The 24,633-nt window shown below is 40.5% G+C and overlaps 1 protein-coding gene and 1 long non-coding RNA gene across 2 annotated transcripts in view; one reads left to right on the top strand and one right to left on the bottom strand.

Annotated features, from left to right (window-relative positions):
- Positions 1–3,246: 3,246 nt before the first annotated feature.
- Positions 3,247–13,286, bottom strand: LOC109392660 (uncharacterized). Its single transcript, XR_002126105.1, has 3 exons — positions 13,010–13,286; positions 12,247–12,415; positions 3,247–3,567 (listed from the first exon to the last, which is right to left on the bottom strand). It is a non-coding gene; the product is annotated as an uncharacterized LOC109392660 (long non-coding RNA).
- A 199-nt stretch (positions 13,287–13,485) lies between these two features.
- The window catches only part of UBE2N (ubiquitin conjugating enzyme E2 N), a 33,673-nt gene continuing 22,525 nt past the window's right edge, over positions 13,486–24,633 (top strand). Inside the window, exon 1 of the mRNA XM_019661286.1 lies at positions 13,486–13,610. Within this exon, the coding sequence (XP_019516831.1) occupies positions 13,581–13,610 (30 nt within the window). The 5' untranslated portion in view covers positions 13,486–13,580. The remainder of the gene's footprint in view (positions 13,611–24,633) is intronic.

Here is a 24,633-nt window from a genome sequence, read left to right on the forward strand (position 1 = left end):
GATCCCACATATGAGGGCCAGTGACACTGCCCTCTACAGCTAAGATGCTGAACAACAGCTCAACCTGGAGCTGAGCTGCCCTGAGTCGCCGGCGACAGCATAGGCTGCAGCCCCTGCTGATGTGGGTTGCCATGGGCTACTGTGTGTAGCCAGCAGCCAGCGTGAGCGGCCAGCAGCTGCAGTGAGCAGCTGTCCAGAAGCCAGCGACTGATCTGCTTTGCCTAGGAAGAGCACAATGATGGTGCCAATTTGGGCCAGTGAAGCAACGTCCTCCACAACTAGACTGAAAAACAAAAACGACAGCAACTTGTCTATTCCTCTTCCCCCAATTCCCCAGCGCTGTTCCCATCCCCCAATTCCCCAATTAAACAAAAATAAAGTGCCTATTCATATCCTTTGCACATTTTTTAATCAGGTTATTTGGTTTTTGTTATTGTTGAGGTACACAGATGGCCAACAGGCACATGAAAAGATGTTCGACATTATTATTAAGGAAATGCAAATCAAAACCACAATGAGATATAACCTCACACTTGTTAGGATGGCTATTATAAAAAATACAAGAAATAACAAGTGCTGGCGAGGATGTAGAGAAAAGTGACCCCTTGGCGCTGTTGGTGGGGTTGTAAACTGGTGCAGCTATTATGGAAAGCAGTATGGAGCTTCCTCAAAAGTTAAAAGTAGAACTACCTTATTGCCCAGCTATTCCACTGCTGAGCATTTATCCAAAAACTATGAAAACACTAATTCAATGTGATATTTATACCCCTAAGTTAATTGCAGCATTATTTACAAGAGCCAAAATCTGGAGAAAAAAACCTGTGTCCATCAATGGATGAGTGGGTAAAGAAGATATGTTTTATATATATATACATATATATATATATATATGAATGAAATCTTGCCATTTGTGACAATATGCATGGACTTTGAGCATATTATACTAAATGAAATAAGTTAGATACAAAAGACAAATACCATAAGTGGAAACTGATATGTGGAATCTGAAAAAAACAAATGAACAAACAAGACAAACAAACAGATAGATGCAGAGAACAGATTGGTGGTTACCAGAGGAGAAGGGGGTTGGGAGGTGGGTAAAATGGGTTAAGGGGATGAATTGTATGGTGATGAATGGTAACTAGACTTTTGGTGGAGATCACTTTATAGTGTATACAGATGTCAAATTATAATGTACACCTGAAACTTGTATAATGTTATATATCAATTTTACTTCAATTTAAATAAAAGTCTTTCTAGGAAACCACATCTATTTGAAACTTACTCAACCAAACACAAGACCCTGTTTTTCTATTAAGCATTGAGTGTTCTCCTTAAGAAGTATTTGCATTGTCTTGTTAACATAAATCATATACCTGGGCCGGCCGAGTGGCATGTTGGTTAAGAGTTGGCTTGGGATGCCAGCTCTGAGCTGCAGGGCCCTGGTTCAGATCCCACATGAGGGCCAGTGACACTGTGCTCTCTACAGCTAAGATGGCGAACAACAGCTCGACATGGAGCTGGGCTGCCGTGAGTCGCCAGCGATGGCGTAGGCTGCAGTGGGGCTGGTTGGTAGCGGGCGTGAGCTTTCATGAGTTGCCGTGAGCCGCCGTGAGTAGCCGTCCAGAGGCCGATGACCGACTGTCTCACCATGGAAGAGTACAATAATAACACCAACATGGCCAGTGAAGCAACGTCCTCCACAACTAGACTGACGAACAAAAGGACAGCAACTTGTCTGTTCCCCTCTCCCAATTCCCCAATAAAATCTTTAAATGAAAAAAAGATAAATCATATACCTTTAATCACATTGATGAATGATCCCACTGGAAACTGAGAAATTTATAGCAGAAACTGGTAGTTATTACCCAATAGATATTTCTCCCTTTCCTCCATATGAATAAAACCCCTAATCTTTGACTGGGTATATGGCTATTCTGAATTTTTAAATCCACATTTCCCAGCCTCCCTTGTGATGACAGCTGTGGTGACGTGTCTAAGTGCCAGCCAATGAGATGTAAGAAAATGTGTCTTGCAGCAGCTTTGGGTCTCTTCCTTAAAGACGATTGCTGTGAACTCTTTGCCCTTTACTTTGCCCCTTACTCCATCCTTTCTCCTGAAATGCGGGTGTTATGGTCACTATCTTGGAATACTAGGGTGAGGGCATTGATTTTGGGATGATGGAACAGTCAGTCAGCAGGAAGGAGTCCGGGTTTTTGTGGACCAGAGCTCTCAGTTCCTAGATTTCCTACTTTTGGATTTTTACAGATGAGAGAAGTAAACTTTTATCATGTTTAAGTCATTGTTACTTTGAGCCTCTTACTAATAGTGGAACCTAATCCTAACTGAAACGACAGAATGAAAATAATTCAAATCACAAATGATTCAAGAAAAATATACTAAAGGATTAGTACCAATTAAAATGTAAGTGCCTCAGTAATACTAAGTACAATACAGACCACGAGTTATAAGCTACTTTTTCCTCAAAAGCTCTTTTGTGAATGCTCCAGGTGATTTTTACATTTATGTCTTCTCTACCTATAAGATCTCTGGCTTCCTGCATGTAAGCCCATCCTATAATATATAGTTCTCATCTGTATAGCTCTTAGAGGTCCAGCATGATGGTTGGGAGGCACTAGAGTACAGAGCATAACAAGGAGATTCTGAGAATATCGCTGCCTAAATTTGAATCTTGACTCCTGTACTTCCTAACTATGTTATTTGGGGCTATTTACTTACTTAATATTTTTAAGTCTCAGTTGATCTATTCTTTGTCAAAGAGAGAGAATATGATATTCCCTACTTTATAGAATTGTTGGGTGAATTAAATAACAGAAGGTAAGTAGAATGCTTAGCAAAGAACCTGACATGTGGTAAGCACTGAATCAATGCTGTCAATGCTAGAATAATTGTACCTTGTAAGTGTTTAATAAATACTTGTATAATAAATTTCTATGAATGTATTGCCCAAGGAGATTAATTATTTCTTAGGCATTAAAATATAATCATTTCCTTTTGCCTGTCAGGAATAATCTGATAAATGTAATTTAAAATGAAAAAAATGAATTTAGACTAAAATGGAGAGTAATGATTTCTAGCTTTAAATTGATGTATCAGTTAGGGTCTCAGCAGAAAACAGATGACATCCTCAAATTGGTATAATTTCATGTGGGTTTATTTACAGAGGGATTCTTTACAGAGGTGTGAATTGATCACAGAGTAGTAGTTGTAGTATATCCTGGGCCTAGTAACACTGGCTGTTCCTTCCAGGCCATAAGGGACAAAGAGAGGAGGAGCAGGTGCTGCACCCCAGAAAGAGAGAATCCTGTAGTTGGCTACTTTGAGGGGAGCAGTAATCTGTAGAAGGGCAGAGCCAGCCTGAGGTTGCCAGGAGCAACTCAGGGTAATAATTATTTGACCTCCGCATCCTTCCCCTCCACCGCCTCCTGCAGGGGCTCCTCAGGGCCCAAACCAAACAGAAAACAGAGGGCAAGGAAGCCTCCGTGCAGTGTAGTCCATTCAGGTCAACTTCTTGGGCGGAGAGCAGGGTAGACAGGTCCAGTGGATCTGGAGACATGAAAGGGAGGCAAGTGTCATTAGCATGCCTTTGGTGTTGTGACTGTAAAGACAGATTGGTGCAGACTCCAATTGGATGTCATTTAAATACAAGCAGTGTGACCTTCCCATATTGATAGAATGTGAAAAGAATTCCTAATAGCCTCAAGAAGTAAATAGCTTTATTGACTATGTTGGTAAATCACATAGTGAAACAACTTGGGTTGGAGGTTAGAGGCTCACATCACATTTACGAATTAGCTAATATATGTAACCTGAATTCAGTGACAGGGCGGTGAGACCACCCCATTTGGAGGGCCTGGGCTTGTTATTCCTATTGGCGCAGCAACCATGAAAGAGGACCCTGCTTCTCCCTCAAGGTCATGCTGATGATGACCCTGGAAGTCCGCACTTCCAGACCTCATCCTCACAACCAACCTAGAAGACACCCCCAAATTGCTTGTATGGATAACCCCACATCACTTGAGTGTTAGTTCATTGTTTCCTTGGGTGTAAGTGACTTTTAGCTCCACAGAGATTTGGAATTAAGTGTAGACATGATTAACTAAATCAAACTCACCTAGTAGTATTATTTTCCAGTTGGGTCTGAAAATATAACACACTCATAAACATGTGTATTCTATGTTTATTTTTAAATATTTAGGCTATATTAGATAATTTGTTCTATTAGATTTGCTTTGTGGCCTGTTAGATTAGCTTTGTGATTCTAATTTTTAAAAACTTTTTATGACAGAAAATTTCAAACATGTACAAAATTAAAAAGAATAGTATAAACCTTGTGCCCATTATTCAGCTCCAACAATGATCAGCTCAGGGCCAATTTTGTTTCATCTATACTCCCACCATGTACCTTCTCATATATTGTTTTGAAGCAAATCTCAAGTAGCCTATAATTTCATCTAGAAATACCTCAGTAAGAAATGCTGAAAGAACCCTGTCCCTAACTCTAACCCTAACCCTAACCCTATCCCTAAACCTAACCCTTACTCTAACCCTAAACCTGTCCCTAACCCTAATCCTAAACCTAATACTAACCCTAACCCTGTCACTAAACCTAACCCTAACCCTACCCCTACCCCTGTCCCAAATACTATCTTTAACACTAACCCTGTCCCTAACACTAACCCTAAAAAAAAAAAAAAGAAAGAAATGCTGAAAGATATAGGCTCCATTTTCTCTAACATAACCATGATATCATTACACAACTGAAAAAAATTACAATGGTTATTTAATATCATTAAATATCCAGTTGACATGCAACTTTCCAAATAGCTCATAAATGTCATTAAAAAAAATTTTACTGGGGGGTTGGGGGAAGGAAACAGCGCTGGGGAATCAGGAAGGGAAACAGACAAGCAGCTGTCCCTCTGTTCCTCAGTCCGGTTGTGGAGGACGTTGCCCCACCGGCCCATGCTGGTACTATCATTGCACTCTTCCCGGCTGAGGCAGTCGGCTGCCAGCCATTGGACGGCCTCCCACAGCAGCTCATGAAAGCTCACACCTGCTGCTGGCCAGCCCCACTGCAGCCTATGCCGATGCTAGGCGACCCACAGCAGCCCAGCTTCAGGTCGAGCTGCTGTTCACCATCCCAGCTGCAGAGGGCGCAGCATCACTGGCCCTCATGTGGGATCCGAACCAGGGCCCTGCTGCTCAGAGCTGGCGTCCCAAGTCAACTCCCAACAAACGCGCCACTTGGCCGGCCCAAATGTCATATTTTTATTTATATAGTTTGCTTGTTTGAGTCAGGATCCAAATTAAATCCACACCTTTCATTTGCTTAATATCAATTGCTTTAAGTCTCTTTAATTTAGAAGTTGCTCCTCTACTTGCTTCTCTTTTTTTTTTTCCCTTGCATTTATTTGTTAAAGAAACCAGGTTGTTTGTCCTGTAGAGAATCCCACAATCCAGACTTTGCTGAGTACATCTTGGAGCAAAGTTTAATATGTTCTCCTGTCCCTTGTGTTTTCTGTAAATAATAATTCCAAGTTGAACCTGTCATTTGGTAACTGATTTAGGCTTGTGATTCTATGTCAAGGGTTGTAAAAGAATTGTATTGGGTTTGGAAGCAGGATTAAATATTCAATAGAAGGCTCAATACATTTAAGTTTTTTTAATTTATAAGCATTATTAAGTACTTGGGAATATTTATCTGTCAGAAAATTGAAAGACTAGAGAAGTCAGTTGAATATGTTAAGTTTATAAGTGCAACTTAATTAAAATGCTTAAATGTACCTTTATGAAAGGTTTTCTTAAGAATTTTATTTTAGTTGCTAGTTTCATAAAAAGAATAATAAGAATTGTAAATTGACCTTGAAAGCGTCAATTTACTGTTCAATTTACTGTCAATTCACTGTTCATTAAATTGAAGGTTAACCAAAAACTAATCTGTGAATAATCTCGTTGTGCTGGAAAGCAGCCTCAAAGAAACTGAAATACTCATATCAGCATAAAGATGTTTTTGCCCTCTTCTCTTAAAAATCATACCTGAACAACTATGAGACCTAGGATGGAAGTCAGCAGATGCAGGCATGGCCCCTGACTTGGCAGAGCATAGGAAAGTTAAGCCTGCAGATTGAACCAAGGCTCAAATAATTGGTGGCACCAAGTATTTAGGAAGAAGGAGTGAGGAGGGGGCTGAAAACTGATGGAATGTTTGAAAGTCGGTGTAAGGTTTGATTAAAGCTCAAACTCCACACCCATGAGCCCACCCTAGTCAGAAAAGGGAACCTGAATTCCAGAGCCTCTGAATTTAGGAACACCATAGCTGGAGGAGGGCACGGGAGAAGTGTCGACAGAAAACTGGTGAGGTGAGGCCCCTGGCTCCCTACTTTGCCCAGCTCCAGACATGCCAGCACCTTCTGTTTTCTAAGTCTGAATCACCCAATGTCCTTCCAATGAATTCCTTTTCTGTTTAAGTTAGTCTGACTCAGTCTCCATGCTTTCAACCAGGAATCCTGAATAAAATTTCACACTTATCTTGTAATAATTTCATTAATACATGTCTGCATCCATTCTCCATGAGGGTAATTCCATGTCTGATTTGGCTCATTATTTTATCTGCAGAATCTAGTACTGTGTCTGGCACTTAGTAGGCACTCACTCAATGTTTACTGAATAACTGAGTGAACGAAGCCTTTTTTGTATCTTATATATGCTCTTCACTGTATCTTAATGTTACAGTTGCAGAACTTACCACATTAAATATGTTAATTTAAATGTCTGTTTCCCCTATTAGAAAGTAAATTCAAGAGAGCCTATCTTGCTTATTTTTCAAACCCAGTCATACTAGGTAGGGGATGAAGGAAGGTGGAAGGAGAGAATATGTGCCAGGCATTATGTTACTGCTGGACGCACAGCAAAAAGAATATGGTGCTCTCTACCTTAGAAAGGCATGCAATATGGTGAGGGAAATGGGTGACAGATCATTATAGTGAACATTTGTTAGAACATAATGTGCAAGATGTTTTGTAGAGGATGGAGAAGGCTTCTCAGAAGAGGGTGTAAGACCAGTTGGCAGATGGAATAGGAAACCACACGGGAAAAGGCAGCAAGATGTGAAAATTATGGTGTTAGAGTGTAGGTATGATTGATCACAGGATATATAAAGCAATGTTGAGATTGTCCAGACTGTGGTCTAAGGTTGCCTTTGGGGAGTTGAGATGGAAAGAAAGAATAGGTTAAGAAAATATCCGATGGTTTGGTGACTAGAAGGTCAGCGGAGTAAGTTTTCTGACTGGTGAATTTAAAATAATGCACTGGGTCTGCTCAGCCTTGTCTCTTTCTTTCCTCTCTCTCTTTGTCTCCCTCTTCTTTCTTCTAAGTGACTGGGTGACTATGCCTAAAATTGGGGAGCTGGTGGGGGGAATATTAGTAAACCCAAATTACGGAAGACTTAGAGCTGCATTCTCCAATCAACTTCATTGGTAATGAAGCAGTGTTTTGATCCACATCTCTTCCAATTGGTTATAATTTCAGGAGGGGGAGGGGGGCTATTTATTGGTGAGGAAAGAGTGATGATAGAACATATATAAAATGCATTCACTTTAACCAGGCTGCTAAAATCATTAACATTATCAAGGTTGAGACACGAAAAAAGACGATTCTTGTTCTAACTAGCCTGGGAACTTAAACTTTATGAACTCTCCAGTCCTGTGTCAATACCTGGATATATACCTGGACATACATCAGACCTCCAGATAACCCTCTGATTACCCTCTCACATATCCAGACCACCTGACATTCATTATTCAGACCACTGTACATGACCAGACCTCCTGGTATTTACCCTCTAGACCACCTGGCACCCATAGGAATGGTAACCATCCTGGACCAATCCTAGGGCCAAGAATGCAGGACTGCTAATTGTCAAGAATGCCCTTTTACTATAAGAACTCTTAACTTTTCTTTCTTCTTCAGAATACTTCTGGGCTTTTGTTTGGCAACTTTAAGACCCCTGAATAAATCTTTATCATTTATTTCTAACCAAAACCTCCAGGCTTTTTTTTTAGTTCATTCAATATTGGCCTCCTCAAAACCCAGCAATCTGAAATACTGAACACTTGGGCTCATTTAAACACCAACAATCTGGAATATCTAACACTTGGACCAAGAGATTAGAACAGGCAGGAAGAAATATATGGGTATTGGGACAAAAGGATCTAGAAAAACAGGAACTAGAAAGTATAAGTCAAGGTTGTTGTTACAACCGTTTTTGTTTTCTTGAGCAGATCAAAAAATGTTGGACAATTACTGTCAAGCTGTGGACGCTTCAATGGGGCCTGGGAGCTTATTAAAGACACACAAGCATGGGGCCTATGACTTACACTCAGAAGATCTCAGGTGGGGCCCCTCCACCTGTATGTTTCACCAGCCTCTGGGTGATTAGCACTCTAAAGTTTGAAAACCTCTGCTCCAGAGTATGTGGGATTCCCAAATCATTGTACTCAGAAGCAAAACAAAGTTTTCAAAACATTTCTAATTGTACTGGAACCAGGTGGGCAAATTTCTGCAGAAAGCAAGTGACACAACTGAGAAGCATATGAGAAATCAACAGGACTTCAGAGAGGCAGGTGATGGGATGAAGAAAGGTGATGGGAGTGTACTGAAAAAGAAACTTAGGCAGGGCACACCAGGTGGGAAGAAATGGGGAACATTTTAGGCTGGGTAGGCTGAGTATGCAATCACAGGGGGAGTTATGCAGCGACTTCAGCCCAAGGACATGGAATGCAAAAAGTTCTCTTGGAAACCTGAAAGGGTGGCACACAGAGGCAGGGAAACGTGCCTTGCTTTCAGAGTTCCTGTTCCAGTCAGGCTTCTGGCCAAACGTCTTGAGTCACCACCCTCTGGAATCCTGTTTCTCCTGGGAACTGGCCTAGAGAAAGGAATGCCCCTTCCATCTACTTTTCTAAAAACATCTCAGAATCAATGATGGCCTCTGCAGAATGCCTCCAGTGGCACTGTGGGTAAGATAACATTAAAAAAAATGCTTTTTAAAGCATAAAGCACTAAACAAAGGTAAGCCTTATTACTCTGATTCTCCTGGGTCTCATCTTTCTTGAGGCCTTCCGCCTTGAGATAGTGCTCCTATGAACCTGGATGACCCAGCTCAGATCCTTTGTACAGGCTGGTGATCTGTTGGTTAACAGATTGTAAGTGCTCAGCTGTTTATGCTGAAGTCACCAATATGAGGCAGCAGGCGTCCCTTTCTTTTTTAAAAAATCAGTGTGCAATCTTTTCTTCCTCCTCCACCCACTTCCTCCCTGAGTCAGTGTTCATGAACCCTCTTCTCACAGATACTTCTGTCTTGATCGCCCACGAAACAGTTTTCTTATGCTGCAAGAAACAATGAGAGTACTTGCAAACAAATACTTCTGCCTGATGGCTATTGCTCATGAATCTCTATTAAACGTGACTGATCTACCATTTTCCAAATTGATCTACTGTGTTGTCTCTGCCAAGCATGAGACGGTTTGTGAAAAAAAGCTCCATTGCCTTCCAGGAATTCAAGTGGAAAAGTTTAGGGATGAACATAAAGATCCTGTGCTTTCTGTAAGCATTTACTTATGGATCATAAGTCAATGTTAGCCATTCTGAAACAGGCATTTGTTTTCAGCCTGTAATCATTGATTCATTCCCTTGACAGGTATTTTTGTAGCAGGCCCTGCATTCAAGCCCCAGGGATACAGTAACAACCAATATGGAAGAGATCCATGAGTCTGAGGAGCTCAAGTATAAATGTCCTAAGATTTTACCTACAGGGTAAATAGCACTTTTGCATCTGTTATTATTGGGTCTAAGTAGCAAACCTGGAATATTAGGTGGTAGGAGGTGGGGAAGTAACAGGAAGCAGTAAAATAATGTTCTGGGGAGTAAGATAGTTGCATTGAACAGGACTCCTCTAATGCCTCCAATGCAGCATTCTTGCTTTCTCTTTCCCTGTATCATAATTAAAAGTCACCTTGTACTATGAGTCCAGAAGGAGAAGAGACTGGAAAAAAACATGGCTGAGAGCGAGGCCTGAGGAAGACCTGAAGAAGACTGATTAGCTGAGTTTTGCGTCACATTGTTCAGCTTAGTGAAGCTATATGGTCACTATAATTTATTCAATACCACGAACCAGCATCGTTTTGCTGAGTTTTAAATGTATAATATCATTCTTGATCAGTGTTGAATGAACTCTGAATACCTCTTAGACTGTTGACATTAGTGAGTTGCATTCTTATTTTATGTTTTGAATAGGTTCAAAATCCAGAAGGTACAAGACAATAGAGTGAAAAGTCTTCATTTTACCTGTTTTCCAGCTGCCCAGCAACCCTCCCCTGAAGAAACCGATTCAATTAGTTTTGTGGATATCCTCATTTTATTCATATTTTATGGGTATTGTAATTAGGATTCTTAATCAGCTTTCTAAATTGAGAATAAACCTCCTCTCAGCCCTGTGGCAGCTTGTCCTTCTAGACTATATCCTGTTCTACAAGACTTTCATGAATCAGGAGTTTGGATTTTATATTCCTGATGAGTATAGTGTGAGCTGTTCTCAAGGAGGAAAAGAGTGGGAAAAACAACTAGAAGAGACATGAACATATATGTTTTAGAGTGTTAATACTCTAACAGAATTTCATTAAACCAATTTCTGCCAAACGAGGTTATAATGTCAAGTTTTAAAAATCTGGTTTCCTAAGGAAAACTATATCTGGTTCTATCAAGATTACAAAAATAATAGCCCTTGCTAAGTGCTATGTCATCTTCTAAGTTAAATGTATCATTGAAACTTCACAACAATCACAATAAAGTAAGAATATTTTATAGGTGAAGGAAACAAAGGATGGGCAAATTTTAAGTTTTTCAGATCTGGGCTGGGGCTCCAAACCCCACATTCTTAATTTGTATGATACTCATTATCCATTCCGATAGAGAAGAGCAAAAAGAAGGCATGTGGCAACATTTCTTGTTTATACATTTTGTTCATTTATTCAAAATCTTTTGTTCTCAAATTTTAGGACCCACCAAATTTACCCACGCTGTTTAAATGCAGATACCCAGGACTCAGCACTGACCTAGAGAATTAGCATCTCTGGAGGAAGGGGTCCAGGAATGCTTATTTCAACCAGCGCTTAGAATCATAGGCAGGTGACTCTCAAGCAGGTGGTTTGTAAGCATACTCCGACAAATGTCGTACCTGTGACAAGTTTGTTTTCCAAAGCTGGCCACAACCATATCTCCCATCACACACACACACACACACACACACACACACACACACACCCCAATAGTTTCTAGACTCTTGCCACTCCCCAAGTGGTGGTGTCTATGCCCTCTAGCTTTGAAACTGGGTGGGCTTTTGTGACTTAGTTGACCAATAGATTAAGGTGGGAGTTATGCTATGAGACTCCAAGGCTAGGCCAAAAAGAATGAGTTAGCTTCTGCTTCTGCTGTTGCTAGCTAGAACACTCTCTTGGAACCCAGCCACCACGTAGTGAGGAAGCCCAGGCTGCCCCAGGGAGAGGCCCATGTGGAAAGGAACTGACAGCCAGCACCAACTTGGCAGCTATGAGCTACCTTGGAAATGGTTCTGGCCCCAGCCAGGCTGCCCACACTGATGTAGCATGGTGCAGTGATGAGCCTTCCCTGCCCAGCCCTGGCCAAATTGCAGATTCAAGAGCTAAATAAATGATGGTGGTCATTTTTAGCACTAAGTTTGGACTGGGTTTATCAGGCAAACATAGAAAACCACAAGAGCACACTTCTAACCCAATATTCACTCTGCCTTTCTTCCGATCAGGGTGAATTCTTCTGGGTCCTCTCTAGAATACTCTGAAAGTATCCTTGCCCAACGTTAATTTACTTTCTCAGGTTCTTTTAATCACAGAACTGCTCATTTCAGACTTCTAGTTATTTTAAGCTCTCACCATTCCCTCTGATGCTTCGTTCATCTAAAATGTACTGGTAATAAGAAAGTCTACCTTATATGCTTTATAATTGAGATAATCCATGTCATCATTTAGCATTGTGCCCAGCACATGTTTTCTCTTACTATTCTTACTAAGTATCTTGCATTCATATTCTTTCTTTCTTTAATGTGCTATTTTTCTTCTTATAGCTCCATGCCATTTCACAGGCTATTTCCCATGCCTGGCATGCTCTTCCCTACCAGGTCAGCTAGACTCTTACCTCATCCTTTAGGACTCCATTTCTCTGGGAAGCCTTCTCTGATTTCTCAAGCAATTAATGACTCTCCGCACTCAAACAGTGTCTTGGAAGAATTTCTATTATAGCCCTTAACACGTTGGATTGTAATTAATTGTTTGTTTGTCTCTCTTCTCCACTGGAGTCTTAGTTCCTGGAAGGCAGGGTCAGTCAGCTTCATTGTATTCTCCTCCCCTAACATAGCACCTTGGCACATCTTCATTCATTCACTATATCTGTACTACTGTGCTAAGGAAACACTGTAGTTAAGCAGTTAAGGCCTGCCTGGGAATTAACAGATCCACTTTCTCCCGCATAACCTTGTAAAGAATTAGTTAACATCTCTGGGCCTCCTTCTTAAGATTGCTGTGAAGATGAAGTAAAATAGTATCTGCAAAACACCCCAAGCAGTCAGGATGTGGCGAAATGCTTCCCCAACGGTCTCATTTTCAGGCACTCCCCACTCTAATCCTCGTTTAGGGTCCCTGCACTTTATGGGTAATCCCTGTCAGGGATTTCTGGGCTCTCTAATCCTCTCTTTGGTCTTTCCTCTAGCTAGCTAGTTACTCTGCGTCACAACCTCCAGGTCCAGGCGTTTAGAGACCCTTCTTCCCTGCTCTCAACTATCTGCACTCTTGTTTTAGCCTTCCCCAAGTGTAAGGGGTGTGTCAAATAGATCCGATTTATGCGAAATTTAAACATCAAAACTCTCTGGCTGGAGTTTTCCTGAATAACTTGCAAGACCCACCGTTGGGAGCTTTGCTACTGAGTTTTGCTCTTCTCCTCCCTTTGAGGAAGGAGCGCGCGGAGACCATAGCGGTCCCCTGCAGCTCCAGCCCCCGCCGCGCGCAAGGCAGGAACGTGGAATGAAGAAACGAACGAATGAATGAACGGGCTACGTCGGCGGTCGGGCCTCTGTTACGTCGCCACCCGCACAGGCGTGGCCGTGGATAAGAGGTCCGCCGGGCGCGGGCTGCCCAGTCGCACCTTCGCGCGGCAGGATCGCTCACAAGCGCCGTAGGTCGGCGCCGCCCCGCGCCACCTCCCCCAAGTCCCTGCCCCGCCGCTGTGCGTCACTTCCGCCACCTCCAGGCCGGGGCTGGGGCGGGGAGTGTGGGGCGGTGGGGGCCCAGGTCCGAGGGAAGCCCGCTCGCGCCCGAACAGGGACTACATTTCCCAAGGGGCCTCGCTGGTGGTGGCGGCGGCGGCGGCGGCGGGCGAGGCAACGTCCCCCGGAAGTGGAGCCCGGGACTTCCACTCGTGCGTGAGGCGAGCGGAGCCGGAGACGAGACCAGAGGCCGAACTTGGTATCTGACAAGATGGCCGGGCTGCCCCGCAGGATTATCAAGGTAACCTCCCAGGCCGGCCTCCGGCTCCCTGCTCTGCTCCTTCCATCTTGGCGGATCGGGCGGCGCGGCCCCTAGCGTCCTCCCGCCCGCGGCCCGCGCTGGGAGGCCCGAGGCTGCACGGAGAGGGTCTGACCGCGGCGGCGAGGGAAGTCGGGCGCTGGGGAGGGGGCGCCGGGGAGACTTCCGGCCGCGGTGAGGCAGCCCTGCGGCGGGGACCGGGGGCTGCTAGGTGAGCGCCTACGAATGGGTTAAACCTGGCCCCGGCCCTGGTGGAGGGTGGGGTTGCGGGGTTCTGGTCTTGGGTGCGGGCCTCCGCGATCTCTCAGACCACCCCCGAACAGAGGCCGCGGGCGCGCGGGAATTGCGGCGGGGCCCGGACTTTGGGCGGAGGTTGTGGCCAGACACGGCCTCTCGGTCCCGGATCCCCCTCTCGGCCCGGGCGGGAGTGCAGGGGTGCGACAGCCCCAAGTTCAGAATGAATGAACCGGGAGGGTGAGGCCGGGCCAGGCCCTGTGCCCCGGGAGGGCCGCGCGTCCTGCCGCTGGCGGCACATCCTCACCCCTGGCAGCCGGGGTCCGAGGATCTGGGGGCTCCGCACCCGATTGTTCTAGCTTCCGCGATTTCCTCTCCTTTAAATACGTCTCCACTCATTATCTCTGCGAAGTGATTTTACTATGGTTTGCAAACTCTTTAAGAGCTGTTTCTGTTCAGAGGAAATAGTGAAACAAGACTTGGGAAGGGGGGCGCAGGTATGGGGGACCTTGTGAAATCGTTTGCCTTTCGATTTTGTGCCCTTTAATTATTAAGCCATTCTTCTACTTTTTATTAATACTATACTTTGACAAGCGTATATGGACCCATGAAAAATGCGGCATCTTGGTTTTGTAAAGTCTTTATAAATATAATATCAAGGCCTCAGATGTGAAATGTTTCTTGCAAAATTCACAAAACAAAACCTTGACATTTTTGGTGAGTTTTAATGAAGGGAGTTGAATCTGTGGTGCTCAATGTGCGAGTTAAAGTGACTAATTTGCATCATCATTTTGCTATAACCTGGTGAACGTCTAGTTAATTTAGTTTGTTTTAAAGTTCGAGCGAGATGCGTACTAAGTGAAGGACCTGTTGAAGGATGATGAACTGTGTAGTGCTTTGTGCAGTCGCAATTAAATATTATCTGAGGTGGGGGGCGTCTCTGACCTAAAGATGCTTGATTTAGAGGAAAATAGGACGTTTCTAATTCTTCGAAATTAGAGTAGGACGGATTGTCATTGTGTGCTGGAATGTAATAATGTGACCGTTCATAGTGAAAAATTTGTTGTACTGTATTATGGATTTGTCCCGGACCCTAAGGCAGTTTAATTGCTGTATGCATTGGAAGGTCCTTACAGTGTGGTTTTAGTTATAATACAGTCACATGGCTCCAATGGTCATGTTTATTGAGGCTGCCGTTGAAAATGAGGGGTGTAAGATAGAGCTGTACAACAAATATTCTCGAATTATTATTTACTGTTATTTAGGTTATCAACTAAGTACATAATACAAATTGACATTCAAGGTAATCTCCAAAATACATGGTGAACTAAAGACTTAATGAATATTTTTCCATTTTTGCTTGATTCTGGAGATATTTTGCAGTAACATGAAAGCCTTGGATGGAAAAATAAGTTCTATGGAACCTTGTTAAAATGGAACCTTTATGGAACCTATAAACTTACAGAAATTATGTAAGGCAATTAGCTGAAGTCCTCATAATTCAATTCATTTGGCACACAATAATTTAATTTACACTAAGTATTTACATTTTACTATTTAAACCAAGACAGTGATAACTTAGTTTTAATTTTACAGTATCTTGTTGATAGCATCTCTCTAATGAAAGGTTCTGTGATTTGGGTTTTATCTGGTAAAAAGTTAGGTAGGTGGTTAATGCTATTTATAGCTTAAAAGAATTGTTTTCTCCAATTCCTAGGAAGACTTAAAAGATAAAAGTGTTTTTTTCTAGTGCCCATGCTTGTTTGTATTATGTAGGTTTTTTTTCCCCCATAATCAGTGAAAATGTCTATTTTTTTAATATCATAATTTAAACAAAAAGTTTGCCTTTTCTCTGACAACCTTAATACTAGGTTCTGTGTGGAGTGTAATGGTGGTGGTAGCTCTACTGTCCTGAATGATGGGACGTTTACCATCTTTCACTGGACATCTATTAATATGGTGCTATCTCAAAATAGTCACCATTCACATTTGCAAAATTCTTCAACCATTTGATACCTGCAGGAATCCTGTGAAGTAGACAGTATGTTTTATAGTCTAGAAACCCATTGAAATGACTTTCCTAGGGTCTTAAAAGTGGCAAGGGTTTTGAAAAACTTGGACCATGACTCACTGAGACCTTCCCCAGTCTCTTGTTATTATGAAATGAAATAATCTATGCAAAAATATCCTAAGACCTGTAAGTAATTATACAAATATAAGATGATTTTGTGAATTACTCTTCACCCAGTTGGATTCCCATTTCAATCCAGTAGCAAATTCTGTAGGCTCTACTTTCAAAATGTATCCTTAAATCAGATACATCTTGCCATCTCTCTTAAACCATTGTTTTGTTCCATCCTTTTTTTGTCTGGCCTACTGTATTAGTTTACTTTTAAGTAGCAGCTGGTGTTCCTTTTTTAAAGGTAGGTCATGTCATTCCCCTGCTCAGAACTCTTTACAGTTTCTCCATCACACTTAGAATAAAATCTTGACACTTTTTTTTCTCTCCCTAGCTACAAGTTCTTTTTGCATCCGGGATCACCCTACCTCAGATTATCTCCTGCACTTGTCTCCTTGGGTTGCTCTGTCTCCTTGGTTCGACTGTAGCCGAACTGTCCCTGTGCTGTACCTAAACACTGGAACCTTGCTTGTTTCGGTCATCCTGTTATTGCATTGCTTTGTCATATTACTCAGTTCTTGGCTCACATGTCATATCCTCTGAAAGGTTTACCTTAAGGATCCTAAAACACAGTTTCCCTCCCCCGTGGTTTCTCTTTATCCTTATATTCCCCTTTATTCTGTCTACCACGTAACCAACTACACAAGTTATATTATTTACTTTTTGTCTCTACTCATACTGAAGCTCCATGAAGGCAAGGACGCTTGGGTGACTTGGGCATTGCTCAAATGCCTTGAACACATCGTAGGCATTGAAGTGTTGATGGAATGAATGAAGGAATGCTCCTCAGTCTCTTTGGTGTAGAAGGTTTTAGGAAAATTATTCTATATCATAGTTTGTCATTGTTACTGTGGATTATATCTGAACAGATGTCTGAGCTAAAAGTTAGTTTCTAATTCCACCCATAAATTAAAAACAAAACAGATTCATCTTTTATTGACAAGGAAATACATAGAGCACAACATTTGAAACATTCTAAAGATACATAGAGGAAAATTAAGACATTCTCACATGTCCTTCAGCCTTCCAGCTCCCCTCCCCAGACAACCATTATTTTTATTGTGTATCCTTTAAGAAAGACCAGAGAGACTTAGTAGATATATGTTAGGCCTACTTCCTTCCTCATGCAAATACTTTGATTTCCTCCCACAGGTGACTCATTTTTTAAAGGGCAGCTTTGTGGAACCTTGTGGTTAGACTTTAATTTAACTAATTGCTTGTTGATAACTTTTTTAGAGTATTCCTAAATGTTGCTCTACAAGGAATGATGTAATGAATAGTCTTATATGTAGTGGTATTTTGCCCATATGTGAGTTACACTGAAGCTTGGCAGTTCTGTGTTTAGCTAGTTTTAGTATTTTCTTTTTTCTCTCTTCCCTCCTGGGCCAAAGCTCTTTCAATATCTAAAAGTGTCTAAAGTCATATAGGTAAAAAGGTACCTCAAATAAGAGCTCCTCCCTAATCCATTTGTCATAAAGAAGAACCAGAGTTATTTTGGGAACAAATAAATGAGATCTGTAGTTGTGGCCTTGGTCAAAAAAATTTATTTTAGCTATACATGTTGCATTGAAAGAGTGACATTCCTTTGTCTTCTCAAATTTAATCATGAAAACAATAAAATGGCCTTAGGAAGCCATAGTTAACTTATTCAAGGAGTTTGGTTTATTTGATTAAAACCTACCAGACCAACCTTCTGAAGTTAGAATATCACCAGTCTTTCCTAAAATTTACTTTTCTGTTTGGTGAAGTTTAGTTTCAAATTCTTAAAAACCTAATATGATCTGACTTTGCATTGAAACTCGAGTTCTGTTTGTTTTTTGCTTTAATAATTTCAATTAAAAAAAATACAGATAGCATTTTTTCCTATCAGTATTTAAAATCCACTCATTTAATATGTATCTAGTACATAAGGCAATTTTTAGTAATAAAAGTGATTTAGAAAACTGGGCTGTTTTTTAAATCATGAAAATCTTTGGCTGGTGATATTTTCCCCCCTCATTTTAAAAAAAGGCATGACAAACTTAATGTGATTAAGATGGACTTATAAATTGTAATTAAAGCATCCTTAGGAAACAGATAAACTCATATAGTAAAAAATTTTACTAGAAACTGTGGTTCTTAGGTCTTTTGGTATTCCCAATGTAAAATTTTTCTGACTTTCTTCCTAGGACAGTAAACCATAGTTTTTGCATATGACTTCTGGGAATTCAGGCTCTTGTCAAGCTTATTTGTGAGTTCCTTTGGTCTCCATGGATTCCAGGTTAAGAAGCCCTAGGCAACTTTTGGTAATAATTAAACTTTCAGGTCATCACGATATTATTTGATATACTACCGAATGTTTTGATTATGAAATGTGGGCATAATTGAAATTAAGTTAAAAATAAGTCAGTTGAGTGTTATTTTTTAAGCTCCTCTGTATCACGCACTTTCATCAGTCCAGACTGATCAACTCACACACAATAGAAATTGAGTTTTGTCGAATTATCAAACACTTTCTGAGTATCCACCATGCTAAATGATGATATCAGAAATGTTATGCATTTGCTTTGCAGAAGTTCTGGGTTTTTCCACACTTGGGTCCATATACAGCCATAGAGTTACACAGTAGAGAACACCATCCTTTTCCTTTTCTGAGGAGTCTGTAGGCCAAAGGAGTTGGATTACTAGGATTCCTGACTTGAAAGTCAATAATACTTTTGCTTTCTTCCTTATTCCTAGTAGTTTGGTTTACCTGTGTGTAAATGGATTTAAGAAGGAAGTATAACTTACACTACAAATTCAAATAGTACGGATTCTGAATATGCATTTAAATCTGTTACCATGAGTTATGGATGCATATGCACTGTAGAAATAAATGCCAGAAATTAGAAAATGAGTTTAGCATCTAGCAGGGGCTTTGGACATGAACGTTGTAGTCATCACAGTGGTGATATAGGTAATTGCTTTGTTATATAATTTTACTCTCTGAAAACAAAACAGATGTGAAAGGCATAGTAGCAATGTGCTAGCAAGAAATGTGGGTGTTTTTTTTGTATGAAAGATGAGTTGGACTGGGATGAGTTGTATTTTATACAGTTACAATTTTCTTTGCAAATGTAGTGTATGAAGGACATTAGTATGGATATACAAATTAGGAGATGGAATAATAGGGAATCATTTACCGTCAGCTAAAATCTTAGCAACTTTAAAAAATGCTTCCCAAGTGAAGTTTTTTTTGTGTTAAATATAGTCATCTTTAATTTTTAGATTAGATAGGATGCAGAATCACCATCACCATAGCCTAAGAGTGAGAGCTGTGGCCCTCGCGTCTGTGGTGGCAGAAGCTGTGAATGTGTGGTTGGCAGAACTGGATAACTGATTAAGAACACTCAGAAAATCAGAAAGAATTCTTTATTGAGCATTCTTCAAGAGCTGTAGTACACCATTCAGGGCTTTGTATATTTGTTAAAATCCTGGATGTAGCTATTCTAAAATCCCCTGAGGGTAGTTAGGTATAGAAAATTTTATAATTCTGAATCAGCCTATAACTCACCTGTTTCTATCTAATTAGGATTCAGCTATAATTTAAAGTACTTTTAGATATGGTTTCAGAATCTAGTGTTGATGTATTTTATCTTTTTAAAAATTGGCTATTTCCTCTTAACATTTCAAACTCCTTTAGTTTTCAATACCATCACAATACGTATATCACTATCAGAGATTTGGTCTGTTTTGGGGATAATCAGTTTTTATTGTCAGTCTTTACAATCTAGTGATTGAAGGCATTGTCATCAAGAAAATACTAAAAAGAAATGTAACTGTTATCTTTATGTCTTGAGACTATAGGTGCTTTTTATTTCTTTACAACTTTCTAAGATTTCTTTACAGTTTATACTAAGGAAAATGTTCTGTAAAGTTGCTGTGTTTTTAGTTACCCTTAAGGACTATTTGGGATCACCATCTTCTCCACCCCATTATTATGGAACCAGGGGCAAAAATGGCTTTAGTAAGCTAGTCAGAGCCCAGGGCCAAACTTTCATAACATTGCACTTTGTCTGTCTTTTTATTATCCATTCATACGACGTGTTTCAGTTCAATTAAATGGACATTTATTGAATGCATAATATGTATTCAGCACTAAGCCAGGTGAACAAGATAGGCATCCCTGTCTAGTGGAAAACAGTTGTGAAACAAGTTACAATGAGGTGTGTTAAGAAATGCGTGGGACTTAAGGATGTCTGAGGATGAAGGAAAGGCATCTGTTGAAGTATTTTTAAATTTGAAGAGAAGGAGGGAGAATGAATTTTGGGCAAATTGGAATAGCAGATATGAAAGCTGGAACAAGAATGAATGAATATGAATGAGAATATATATAAATGCATAGCGTATACCATAAATCCAGTATGTGTAGTACATAATATCTTAAATAATTATTAGGGTTCCATCAAGAACTACTCCTGTTTAACTACTAAGTTCAGAGAGTTTGCATCAAGCACTGTTGGGCAAACAAAGGTCGCATTTTGAATTGTTAAATTGATACTTAGGCCGTGAATCATATTTACCAGAGTGTGGTGTGGCAACTATTCTTGATGTGAGATTGGTCATACAGTGTTTATTATGTAAATAATAGACAACTTTTATTGAGCACTTACTATGTACTAGACACTGTTCTAAGCATGTTACCTGCGCTAATTTATTTAATCCTAACAGCAATCCTGTTATGTGGATATTAGTATTACCTCTATATTACAGATATGGAAACCTGCAGAGAGGGGTTAAGTAGTTAGTGGAGCTGTGATATGAACCCAGGCAATCCGATTCTGTAGACTCCGGGTACTGTAGATGGAATGCGCCAGAACATATCTGCCCCTATGTAATACCTGGCAACACCTGTATTTTTATATTTTATCGTTTGGACAGATGAAGTGAAAACATGTTCATGTGCAGAGTCGAAGTGCTTATTTAGCTTTTTTTTTTTTTTAATCCAAAGTTTCCTTATTGTAGTTTTTTTTTTTTAAAGATTTTTTTTTTTTTAAATTGGGAAATTGGGGGATGGGAACAGCGCTGGGGAATCGGGAATTGGGGGAAGGGGAACAGACAAGTTGCTGTCCTTTTGCTCTTCAGTCTAGTTGTGGAGGATGTTGCTTCACTGGCCCAACTTGGCACCATCATTGCACTCTTCCAGGGTGAGGCAGATCAGTCGCAGGCTTCTGGACGGCACTCACAGTGGCTGCTGGCTACACACGGTAGCCCATGGCAACCCACTGCAGCAGGGGCTGCAGCCTACTGCGTCGCCTGCGACCCACGGCAGCCCAGCTCCAGGTTGAGCTGTTGTTCAGCATCTTAGCTGTGGAGGGCAGTGTCACTGGCCCTCATATGTGGGATCTGAACCGGGGCCCTCTGGCGTCCCAAGCCAGTTCTTAACCATCGCGCCCCTCAGCCGGCCCAAGATTTTTTTTTTCATTCAGTAAGCCTAAAAATAGATTAACATTATCATACTCTAGTTTACATATTAAATTGAATTTTGTGTTTTCCACTTGGGAGGGTATATGTACCTACTTAATTTCCTCACTCCTGTTTGGAGAGAATAAGGAAAAGTGCTTTTCCAGCATAACTTCCTCTACACCTGCACATGTTATAGTCCTTGCTTTGGCTTTTTTAAAAAAAAGTCATTTCTTTTCACAGTTGGAGGCACAATGATTTACAGCTGGAAAGCTAGAAGTTTCTTACCTTTGGTTGTAAAGGAGCTATATATATATTATATACATATATATATATATAATATATATATATATATGTATGTATGTATGTGTGTATGTACACACACATATATACTGTTGTGGTTCAGATAAGGGTTAAGCTAAAAGGGCAGCAAGTTCCATTCAGGTTCCTGCCACTGGCTGTGATTAGAAAGCAGTGAATACTTGGCCAAACCTTGCCTTTTTCTTATCAGAATCTTCTCCCAGTTTAATTGTATGGGCTGTTAATGTATTGAGTGGTGGGAGCCAGATGATATTTTCTATGAAACCTTGTTTTTAATCTGAGTACTTAGTTCATCGTTGTGTAGCAGAATTATTGGGACATATAGGAATTGAACAGTTGCAGCCCCAGCATATTTTTTTTGTTTTAAGATCTCCAGATGATTTTAGTTGCACCTTGCACAAACAGTGACCTTGTGTGTACTTGGCTTCCGTGCAAAGATGTGAGGGAAACAAGTCAAATCATACAGCTAGTACCTTCTTATATATAGAAAACAAAGGCATCAGTGAGAACACCAAAGATGTGACAGTCTGGGTGGGGAAACCCTCAAGATTGGTTTAGGGAAAGATTTTTAGAGGGATGAGATTGGAGTTAAATTTTGAAAGGTAAGTAGAAAAGTGGAGTGGGAAAGTAGAATGTCATTTCAGGTTAGATCTGTCAAACTCGAGGAAGATATTCGAGCAGTGCTAAAACTAACGTGAGTCAGCACGTTTTTGCCGGGACCACAGACACGTCAAAGGCAATCTTTTCATTTGAAAAAGTTTTTCTTCAGAAGTAGTTTATGAATTCATGAATTCATTACTAAACATTCAGTTAACATAATAAATATGTTATATATTGAAAATAATCACGTAGTACAGATCATTCTTTCCCTTTCACTTTCTTTTCCTAATCTGCAGTTCTGCAGTTCATAGATAAAATGGCAAAATCTTACTATGAAAGGAAAACCGAAATGCTTCATTTAGTTTTTTTTTTTTATTTGAGATACAATTCACATACCATAAAATTCATCCTTTTAAAATGTATAATGCAATTCACTGGTTTTACTATATTGACAGAGTTGTACAACTATCTAACCAGAACATTTTCGTCACTCCCAAAAATTTATATACCCATCAGCAGTCACTCTCCACCTCAACCCCTGGCAACCACTTATCTACTACTTTCTGTCTCTGGTTTCTCCTATTCTGGATATTTCATGTAAATGGAATCATATAATATATGGGTTTTTGCATCTAGCTTCTTTCACTTAGCATGTTTTCAGGGTTCACCCATATTGTGACATGCATCAGAACTTCATTCACTGTAAAATTGTTTAGCTGAAGTTTCCTAATGCTTTTAAGAAATGACAATGCTGAGTGAAGCAAAGCTGAAGTTTTAGCAGGCAAATAGTCTGTATTCGTTCTTATAAAACTAGCCACATTTGAAACCTGCATTACTTTAGAAAGTGTCCTTCAGTCTTGTGAGCCTTTTGAAAAAAATTTGTTGGGGTAGTAAATCTTTAATAATTAGATTTGATTGCTGGACAGTATAGAAATTTGAGCAAGTTCTGGTGACTAATGGTTAGGACTCAGCATTGACTGTTAGTCTTATCTTGGGGACTAAGTTGTCTTGACCAAGTCACTTTTCTCTGGGCCTGAATTATTTCTGATTTCTATTTTAAAACTTGATGATTATATGATTTGGGGTAGAATTTAAAACAGTGAGAAGCTATGATCGTAACAGTCCTGGAACTGAGTTTCCCTTTTGGCTTTTAAACTGGCTCTTTGGCAATTGAAAAAGAATTGCACAAATGCTGAGTGGTAGCAATATTCTAAAGTAAATGTATGGCTTTTAGTAGAAGGCCTGTATCCTGTCTGCTGTGATGGTTTTAAAGCCTCTAAATGTTCGTGGTCTCTTGGGGTTCAGACCTTGGACCTTTTCTCATTATGTATTCTCCTGAACATATTTATTCAGTTAGTTGGCTTCAGTCCACATGGATCATTGATTACAAAATCTAGCACTGAGTTTCTGGTCTACTTTTATTACCACTTAGATGTCTTGCAGACATTTTAAAATCAACTTTCATTTTACAATGGAATGTGTTCATTTTGCTGTCTCCCCTCATGTGCATCAGCACTTTTAGTGCTTCTCTTTATTAATTATATCAGCATTAACCCAGTTGGCTGAGATTTTCTCCTCTCCCATCTTCCCTTATCTAGCCCCTTCCACATTCAGTTTGTTATTAGGCCCAATTGATTCTACCTCAGAAATGCCTCTGCTTCTCCTAATCCATCCCTGACTCCCCTCCCAGTTATTGCTATATGTGAGCTCTATCCTCCCCTGGAGTTTTTTGTAGTTATCTCAGAACTCATCTTCCTGTCTTCTCTCACACAGTCTCTCTCCTCTTCCCTTCCCCCTACCTATTTTCCACACTGCCACATTATTCTGAAAACACAGATGTCATCATGTGGCTGTCCATTGTGTATAGGATTGAGTTCAAACTCATTAACTTGGCTATAGGCTTTTTCACAACCTGGCCTTTTCATCTTAATTATTTCGTTGACATCTCTTTCCTAGTCTCTCCTCTCCTGTACAACCTTTGATACTGATACTGTTTACCAGTCAAAATGCTGTGTTTTCCAGCTTCTGAATTATGCCATGTTTGCAAGAGAACATCCTTCATGCGAAATGGTGACTGCCCAGCGCTCGGTGTCGGTTGAGTTTGTTTCCTCTGCTCTTCTGGAAGAACCTGGACTGTAGTCACCTTGTTTATAGCTCCAGTATCAAGAAAATTGTGGTTTAGGAACTAGAAATACTGTATTATTTCTACAGGTGCCATGAAAAGAAAATCAGGGTTAAAATTTAAGTCAA

This window comes from Hipposideros armiger, unplaced genomic scaffold, assembly GCF_001890085.2.
Source record: "Hipposideros armiger isolate ML-2016 unplaced genomic scaffold, ASM189008v1 scaffold_342, whole genome shotgun sequence".
In the NCBI taxonomy this organism is placed as follows: domain Eukaryota; kingdom Metazoa; phylum Chordata; class Mammalia; order Chiroptera; family Hipposideridae; genus Hipposideros; species Hipposideros armiger.